The 9,779-nt window shown below is 48.0% G+C and overlaps 1 protein-coding gene across 2 annotated transcripts in view; it reads left to right on the top strand.

The window, feature by feature from the left end:
• Positions 1–9,779, top strand: part of Ift140 (intraflagellar transport 140) — an 86,026-nt gene that overhangs the window by 30,756 nt on the left and 45,491 nt on the right. For both annotated transcript variants that reach the window (XM_021186052.1, XM_029471007.1), the window contains exons 15-18: positions 1,631–1,761; positions 3,550–3,718; positions 4,963–5,094; positions 8,702–8,901. In XM_021186052.1, coding sequence (XP_021041711.1) covers positions 1,631–1,761; positions 3,550–3,718; positions 4,963–5,094; positions 8,702–8,901 — 632 coding nt within the window. The remainder of the gene's footprint in view (positions 1–1,630; positions 1,762–3,549; positions 3,719–4,962; positions 5,095–8,701; positions 8,902–9,779) is intronic.

Consider the following 9,779-nt stretch of genomic DNA (forward strand, 5'->3'; position numbering starts at 1 on the left):
TGGAACGGGGAGGACAAGTGGAAGTTGATAAAGTAATACAAAAGAAAGTAAGGACACAAAGTGGCGGCAGTGTGAGACCCATAGTGGAGAGTCCTCCAGACCTGGGCAGGGGAAGCTGGGACAGTGATAAGAGAATATCCATGACCCATAGAAACCCTGTGTGCAGAGGCTGGAGCCATGACTCAAAGGTTAGGACCACTTGTTGCAGAGGACCTGGGTTCTGTTCCAGCACCCACCTACTGGTTCACAATCATCCTTAACTCAAACGCCAGGGGATCTGACGGCCTCTTCTGACCTCTGTGGGCACCAGACATACATGTGCTGCACAGACATACATAGACATAGAATCAAGTAGTCAGTCAGTAAGGGCAGACAGAATCCCCTGGGCAGCTCTGCAGCAGCTGAGCCCAGACAACCTAGAGCAGCTGAACCTGAACCCAAGATCCAGTTGTTTTCTTTCACTTCCATGGCCACTTACCAAGCACTCTGATGAGGTACAAGATCCATGCAGTTTTCAGAGATAGCATAAAAGAATCCTCAGCTGGGCCCTTGTCACTGCCTGTGCTGCCTCCCGGGACTTGGGCCAGTGTGTCTCCACCTCCTTCTTCCTCTACACAGCATTACTAGAGCAGTTACAGGCTCCGTGTGCCCTTGGGGATGCTGACATTTCTTTATCTTAAAATAGGGTCCCTAAACACTTGAGACAAGAGCCCGTGTAACATAAAGTCAACGCTTTAAGTGGGGGACCCAGTGGCACTTGGCACATTTGCAGTATAGTACAGCTGCCGCTCTGGCTGCTTCTAAGAATCTTCGCTCCTGTCACCCTCAAGCCTGCTCACTGCCTCTGGGTTTTCTTGTTCTGGACATGTCATGAACTGTGTGGCCTTGTGAGTCTGGCTTCTCTCCCCCATGCCACGTTTCAGGGCTCACTCCCATTGCAGCATGTGTCTGAGTTGGTTTGGGCGGACACGTTTTCTCCACTGATCTGTCCACCCTCACCCAGTAACTCCCACAGCTTGCGCTCCCGAACGGTGCTTCTGTGAATTTAGGATGGAAGCAGCACCTCAGATACTGCTCACGACTGTGAGCAGCCAGGCTCTCTGTGCTCAGGACTTGTGTCAGCTGCCAAATGGGAGCGATCATGGCCTCTCTCTTTGTCAAGTTTGTTGCACGTGTACCCAGTTGTAGGAATGATGCTCTTGCCATAAATCCAGATTCCCTTTGAGTCCCTTGGTTAATTTACCTCCAGGCTGAGCGTGGCAGCCTATGCCTTAAGTTCTGGCACTCAGGAGACAGGGCCAAGCAGATCTCTGTGAGTCAAGACCAGCCAAGTCTAAGTCATCCAGTGCTACACAGTGACACTCTATTTTTCCTTTCTTGTTTTAAATCTCCAGTCAAAACTGAGAGCAGCTCACAACTTTATAGACTTTGTTCTAAGTTTTCTAAAATTCCAAAGTAGTAACTAAGAAGCCATTTCAGTGGGCTTGAATAGTAAAGGATTAAGTTATTGTTCTGGGGGTGTGCCATTTACTGGCAGCCAAGGTGGCTCAGCTGCATGCAGTGTCGGTCCCATGGGCACACTTTGTAAGGCAGCCACCACTCCTGTGCCATTGTGTCTTCTCTTTCTTAGGTCGACAACAGCCCTGATTCCAAAATCTACATCTATGATGTTGAAATGGACACAGTGAATGTCTTCAACTTCACGACTGGACAGATTGGACAGATACAGATTCTGCCCTTTAATGAGCCGCCGACTAATGAGTAAGATTATAGTTGGGAGGATTTTGGTGAAGACAGCACGTGCCGACTGTCCAACTTACTAAGCTATATTTTGAATTTCAGAGTCTCCCAGAAGTTACTAAGTAGAAAAACAAAATGGTAAAACCAAGGTGTGAGCCGCTGAAGCAGATTTAAGCTCTTGGCCTCTCTCTGTTCCAGAGTTGAGACTATGGAACTGGCTTGGTAGAATCTCATGAAGTATAGAGCTGCTCTCCCCAAACATCTCCAGAAATGTCTCAGAGCAGAGTGGCCTCAGCCCTACCAGCAACTCTGACAGGAAAGAGGCGCTTGCCTTTGTAGAGAATGTGTTTCTGGAGAAAATAAGAAATGTCTTTTTATTGGAGGGGGTTGATGTAACATGTAAATGCAGTTTCTGCTACAGAAAGTGTGTTCTTGGGACTTGAAACACTTACAGAACTTGGCTCCCATCTGTATTTAATTCTATGTGGCTTGGGTCAGGTGCGAGGTGTGCCTGCAGTTTAGTCAGTGCAGAACACAGATGACATGGGAGCCCCCAGGCTTGCCTTGGCGCTCTCGGAGCTCATGAGGAGCTGAGGGGTGGGCACGTGTCGGGCTGCTTTCCTGATTCATTTTTCTGTACTGTTATGCTGCTGTTGCTGTTTGTGTTGTTTGATGGACTGATGCTGAGGATGCCTCTCAGAGCGTGGTGTGTGCTGAGCAAGAGCCCTGGCCCTGAGTTACAGCCCAATCCCAGTCGGACTTCAATAGCTCTGACAGGTCCCTCCTTCCTGGTTCAGATCTTCCTGCATAGCATATCCTGAATTCTTCCTGTCTCTCCCTGAGTCCTGCCCACCCTTCTTTGGAGCCTCCTTTCATCTGATTGGTCTTCCTCTCATCTCTGCTGATGCCTTATCCTCAACAGTTCTTTCTTTTCTTTCCTACTAAGAGAGCCACTGGTCTCCTGCTTCAGAATGTGGGTGCCCCTCAGACTGACAGAGCCCCAGCCCAGTCCGGAGCTACGAATCTGAGACTGACCTTTTCTTCATCCCCCTGCCTTCCTTATCTGATGAAATGTCTTCTGATTCTCCACTCTGCCTGATTTTCATGATTTCTCTTTCAAGAACAGGCAACATCCTCTGTCTGTTCCAGCTCTCTGGCCAGACTCCTCATAGTACAAAGGGCACAGCTTATAGGCCCTCGGTATGACACATCCTAAATTCTGTGCGTGTCACATCAGTTACGCAGAGAGCTCAGCAGGCCATGGCCTGTGGGCACACCACCAGTGCTGCTGCTGGTGGCATCTGTGAGAGATCTGTGTTTCTTGTAGGAGTGGGTCCTGTATAACCGGGTTACAAGAGCCACTGAGCCCCAGCACTACCATCACACACACCCTGGGTTTGCTGCGCTCCTGTCAGGGTGGCCAGGGTAGCATGACCACCTCCCTTTCCTCAGATTCTGCCTTTTGCATGTGATTATCCTGCCTTCATCTCCCAGATGGCCGAGACTAATGGCGTGTGCCACCATGCTCATTTCCTGTTGAGATCGCCAGTCTTTGCCACCTGGTTCATTGAGCTCCTTGGATTCCCCCATGCTAGTCTTCAGGAACCCTTTCTCCCCATTTCTCAAAGTCTGCAAGGATGTGTTCCAATAGAATGTGTGGTAGTAAGTGGCCCAGAGAGGCTTCGAAGGCCATACACTTGCCAACAGTGTCGTCACCTGCTGGCATTGACTGACAGCAGCGGGTATGGGTGGCCACAGTGGTAGAAGTGCTCTTCTCTGAGTTGGGGCTGGGTTTTCCTTCTGTTTCAGGACACGTTCCTTTATGGACGAGAGCCTAGCAGGTTACACGCCGGTGAACCATTTCTGGGATCAGAGTGAGCCCAGGCTCTTTGTGTGCGAGGCCTTGCAGGAGGCCCCTGGAGCCCAGCCACAGGCTGTAGACAAGCAGCCCCATGTAGAGGAGGGCACATGCCACAAGGTACCTACTGCTTTGCTATGTTACCTGTTTAGACATATATGGTCACCATTTGCCAGATAGTATCTTCCTGGCATAGCTTATGGGATAGTTATTGGGAAAATTCATTCATGAATAAGATCATTGTGCCACCAAGGTCATTTCCATAAACCCGTGCCTTGCAGTCCTAACGTGAGCCAGTTTTTTTTGTCCTCCAAATATTGATTTCTAGATTTTCTTTTTTTTTTTAAAGATTTCTTTATTTAATATTATACATACGTACACTGTAGCTGTCTTCAGACACACCAGAAGAGGGCATCAAATCTCATTGCGGGTGGTTGTGAGCCATCATATGGCTGCTGGGATTTGAACTCAGGACCTTCAGAAGAACAGTCAGTGCTCTTACCCACTGAGCCATCTCACCAGCCCCTAGATTTTTTTTTGTTTTTGTTTTTTGTTTTTTGTTTTTCGAGACAGGGTTTCTCTGTATAGCCCTGGCTGTCCTGGAACTCACTTTGTAGACCAGGCTGACCTTGAACTCAGAGATCCACCTGCCTCTGCCTCCCGAGTGCTGGGATTAAAGGCGTGCGCCACCATGCCCGGCACCCCTAGATTTTCGTAACTGTTCCATATTGCTCCTTCTCTGTGGGCAGAGCACTTTAGAGAGAGGCAGTACAGAGTGAGCTTACTGTGTTAGCACATGCGGAGGTTGGGTCTGAGATGCAGCCTTAGTCCTCAGTCACTGCTCATCAGCCTGGCCTCCGCCACTGCCTCCGCCCTCCCTACTGCCTACCGTCCTGTAGGCGTCAACCTCCATGAAGATGTGCTCTTGCTTCTGGAGCAGTACACTCTGAGGGACTGAGGCTCTGATACTCTGCTAGGCTTATGTTTTACAAGATGTCAGCTGTGCCTAAAAAGTCCAGCAGTCTGTGTGCCTCTATAACCTACCTTCCTCTCAGAGAAGTTTGCACAGCAGAACTCCCAAGTAAGTCACCACAGGGAAGCTCACCCTGTTGTTTAAGGACTGACTCACTTTTCTGATGGAGGCCTTCTCCTCAGCATGGGGAGTCTGCCCTGAGACCATCTAAAATCAGTCAGTGCCCTAAGAAGATCAAATGCCAGAGTGGTAAAATAGATCAGAGTGGTTTCTGAATCCCTGGGATGAAGGAAACACTGCCAGACTGTACACCCTGAGAAGGACTTGAGAAAAAACTGGGAAATTCTGTTGTTGCGTGTAAACCAGAGTGGCCCTGCCCTGTGTCTTCCAGGAAGCCGTGTTGATTCTCTCCTTCTTTGCTTCTGAAGAACATGGCTTTCTGCTCCATGACAGCTTCCCCCGGCCTTCAACCTACCAGAGCCTTCTGGGCATGGAAGTGCCTCACTATTACTTCACAAAAAAGGTGGGAATGCCTGGGCCTGCGCTATTCTGTCCTCACCCCTCCCTGGTGGGTTCTTTCATGTGTCTCTAGCACACTTGAAGTGTGACTGGCCCTTCCCTCTTGGCTTTCCTTCTAAAGACAAACTTTAAGCCTTTGTCATTTCCTTGTATTCTAGCTGGATTTTTTTTTAGAATAAATATCCCTATGTTCTTCTTGAGGAATTTAAAATTACAGATGATTCAAATCTCCCTGGTCTTAGCCCAGAGGCGCTCAGGTGTGGCCGCTGCGGTCACTACTCAGGTTTCTGCACCTAGATGGAAACGAGGCCCATGCACGTCTTTATACGTTTTTGAAGGAGAAGGGTTAGCAGACACTAGCACACATTCTACGAGCCAGAGGTCCTTTTGGACTGTGGTTCTAAACTGACACATTGCATGGACCGAGGCCATTTTTACCAACTGCTAGGTCTTTGGTTTGGCCTCTAGTGCCACCTGAGAGGTGACTGCAGGAGACAGCTGCTGCTGCTTTCTCTTTCCTGCCTTATTTCAGTGCTGAGAGTCAAACTCAAGCCCTCAAACACACTGAGCTACACCCCACAACCTGAGGGACTTTTACCACATAGGACCTAGTGCCTGTGGGATCAACATCAGGCTGCCAGGCCGGAAGCTATTGGTGAGCTCCACACTGGTCTACAAGCTTCTGTTGGGCTTTGACCCCCTGAACTGAAGTACATTCTGAAAAAAATGTACATATTATCCATGTCACTTCTCTTGCATTGGCATTCCTGAAAAGTTGGTGGGAGGGGACCGATCCTGTCAGCCTTTACCGAGGTGCTTCTGGGTTTCCTCATGTGGCGATGTTAACAACAGCCTTTAAAATGCACCCTGCACTGTTCTCACTGTCTGAAATGAACCTTTCTATCTTGTTAAAAATGACTTAACTGTATGTATATGTGTCTACATGTGAGTGTGTGCACATGAGGAATGCAGGTGCCCTGGAGGCCAGAGGCGGTACAGGCGGTGGTGAGTCCCCTGGGTGATGGGAACTGAACTGCAATTCTCTGCGAGAGCAGTGCATACTGCGAACTGCTTAGCCACGTCTCTAACCTCCTCTCCTCTCCCCCCCCCCCACTTCCTCACAAAGTTTTATCTATGTGAGCTAGGGTGGCCTTGAACTCACAGTAGTCCTGCCTCAGCCTCTGGAGTGCTGAGATTGCTAGGACTTCAGATGTTTCCAACTGTGGCTTGGCCCCAGGGAGACAGAGTAAAAACCCAGACCTATGCAGTCCCCTCCACACAGTGATAAGCCAGTGAAACTACGGTGTGGACAGCTAGGCAGTCACAAAAGGTACAAGCCGCACTCGGCTCTTCCCGAGCTGCGAGTCTCTTTAAAGGAACTGGTGTGGAGAATGGTGTGGAGGTGGTTGCTGCCCCTCGACTCGTGACCATTTACTGGTCAGCCTCTAGTTTTAGATCTGCAAACGTGCATATATAATGACTCACACGATTTAAATAAAGACGAATCCAAGACAGTAGGTTCCGGTTCCCCAAGTTAGCATATGCAGCAGTATCTGACCGCCGCCAGACGTTGGTGTCTGAGCAGATTGTATATTACACTTCCATGCGACTTAAAAAGGGAGGATGTCTGTGAGAGCTGAGGAGGTGTTCATGTGTAGTTCTGTGTTGTTCTAGGAGTCCTTTCTCCCCATCATTGCAGGTATCCCTAATTGCTTATTTTAAAATAGAATTCTTCCACTATACTGACACTTTCCTGCCATTTTTCATTCTCGTTTTGTGTTCTTTGATTTAATTTCCCTGTGACCTGAAAACAGAGTTTTGAAAGCTCTTTTGAGTGCTTTCTGTTGAATTTTCTAAGTTAATTTCACATTCTGCATTTCTGTTTCGTCCACACATTTATGCATGCTTTCTTTTTTTTCTGCTCCCTCTCTGTGCCTGCATTCATAGTTGTTATTCCACAGAAGAGGTGTCTATGATGCAGTCGTAAGTATGAGGCCCCAGGCGTGGCTTGTCACCTTGGTTTTGTCATGTCCCTGAGATGCCTTTCTTCTCATTGTGTTGTGTGTGCCAACCCTGCTCACCTGGTAGTAAATTTCCCTAGGTGAGGGCTTTTGGTTTGGTCCCGGAGCCATGTGACTTAGTGAACTTTGACAAGAGCCCATCAGTTCTTAGCCCATCTGGTGTGTACCTGTGGCATGTGAAGCCATTGCATATGACCTCCAGATGCAGGAAGTGCTTGATCCACCTATGTCTGTAGGAAAGATAGTATCATTAGTTTGCCCTGCAGAGTGCTGCCAAGGATCAGCCCGAAGGTATGTGTTTCTGTAAATGCTGCTCTTTCTCTCTTTGCCGACCCTCCGTTCTTCAGTCTCCTTTTCCACAGGTTGTCAGTGCCCACAAATCCCACAATGCTATGGGACAGTCCAGTATTCTTAGTTCCAAGCACCCTCATCATGTGACTGGCAGGTTGTTCCAGTCTACTGTGACATAGGATAAACAGTCTCTGCCTCTCATCCAAATACCATAAGATCTAAGCCCTGTTTAGCTCCCAGATGAGACAAGTTCAGATGTGAGCAGTGTGGCCATAGAAAACAGTTCCTCACAGATCAGTGACAAGGAGCTAAAATAAGAAGCTTGGTGCATAAGCAAGGGATTCCGAGGCTCCCCAGGGTGCGCACAAGTAAACTCGGCTCTCATTAGCGCCACACCAGGGATAATGGTGCTGTTACCAGTGTGAAGGACAGCATCCAGCATGATGCACAATTAGCCAAACTCTTCTGTCACCTAGTTGGTATTTGTGTGTGTGTGTGTGTATGTGTGTGTAACTCAAACTGTCATCAGCAGAACCTTTACTTATGCCCTATGCTATATCTAGAAGGGTTTTCCAGCTACAACAAGGCATGATAAATTCCACCAGATTTTCAGAGTCCAGGTCAAATGTTGGTTCCTCCTGGGGCCTTCTCACTGGGCCTGCCAGGTGGGCTCAGAACGGGGAGTGAGGGTAAATGTTCATGACATCTGAGCTGAGGAGGGAGGTGGTTTAGGCCACCACTTGGATAGTCACGTGACAAATATGTGCTAGAGTGTGTATACATAACAAGTGGTCTGCAGGGAGAAGGAAGTGCCAGCGCTGGAGAGCAGCACCGATACAGAGGCTGAGAGCAGAAGGCGAGCCGTGGCGGGGCAGTGGGCTCCTCAGGTTCAACAAAGACAGGCTGCTCGTCTCTACTTTAAGAGATGCGTGTGTCTGACCTTATTTACGTCACTTAAACTGGTAAAGGTCTCTATGGTGAGTGAACGCTAGGAGATGGAGATCGAAAGAGTTATTTTTAATGGGAGACTCTGATATTACTCAATTAGAGGCTGACAAACAAGCTTATACCTGGACAGCCCTTGTTCACCTGAAATCGAGGACCCAAAGCTCTGATCGTTTCAGTGACTGTAAAGGTTTCTCAGGCCCCTGTGGGAAGGAACCATTTGGCCTATGCATACATGTGTGCATCCCTGCGTATAGATTTCCCAGTAGTTGTTAGAATGTTGGGAGGTAAGACTGAGTGCAGGCATTAGCTTTACATACTGTTTAACAAGCATATGGGGCCTTTGTCTTCCAGCCTGGAGAAGCAGACAAAGAAGACAGGATGGATTCTGGGTACTACCACATCCCTCAGATGGTAGCCAAGAGGCCCCTACGAGACTTTGTGGGGCTGGAGGACTGTGACAAGTCTACTCGGGATGCCATGCTCAACTTCAGCTTCTTTGTCACCATTGGAGACATGGATGAAGCTTTCAAATCTATCAAACTCATCAAGAGGTAAGGAGGTCCCTCACTCGAGTGTCAAAGGTTTTATGCATCCTCCCTAGAGCCTTCAGCCTTTTTAATGCCTTCTTTTTCAAAAAGCTTTTTTAGATTTATTTTATATGTATAAGTATTTTACTTGCATATGTATATGTATATGCACCACATGTGTGCCCAGTGCCTAAGTCAGAGGGCATCTGATGCCCAAGAGCTGCAGTCACTGATGATAGTGAGCCATCTTGTGGGTACAGGTCTTCCGCTAGAACAACAGTGCTCTCAATCACTAGGCCATCTTTCCAGACCCTTTTATGCCTTCTTTGTCAATTTCATTTTAGGATGACAGCCTTTCTATGATCATATTACAATGTTTAACTGTGTTTCTACTCAGTGAAATGCCCATCAGACCCAAGGACATGGGACATACCTAGTACACTGTGTATTGGGTGCAGCAGGAAAGCCTGATGCCTGGATCTGTGGTGCCGGGGGCCTTTAGCTGTCCCCTCATTATTTCCTTCATTTTAAAGTGTTCAGAATACTCTGGTCAAAAGTTCTGCAGGTACTGAATGTTGCTCAAAAGTGTTAGTAAACAGAACTATCACTGAAATGTGGCTACATGTATGACAGCAGTGACAATGACCTAGATGTGCTGACTTGTCCTTACAACCCAACACTTAGAAGGCTGAAGTAGAAAGATTGCTGTAAGTTTGAATCCAGCCTGGACTGTGTAGTGAGTTCCAGGCCAGTCTGCGACGCAGAGTGCGACCTCGTCTTAAAACACCAATCAGCACAGGCCGTCGGCAAGTACTTTCCCCCTCCTGAGACAATTCAGAAAAATCATAGCGCAAGTATTTGACAGATTTTCATTTAAAAGAATAAGATAAAATATGGGAGGG

The sequence above is a fragment of the Mus caroli genome, chromosome 17 (genome assembly GCF_900094665.2).
Source record: "Mus caroli chromosome 17, CAROLI_EIJ_v1.1, whole genome shotgun sequence".
Lineage (NCBI taxonomy): Eukaryota > Metazoa > Chordata > Mammalia > Rodentia > Muridae > Mus > Mus caroli.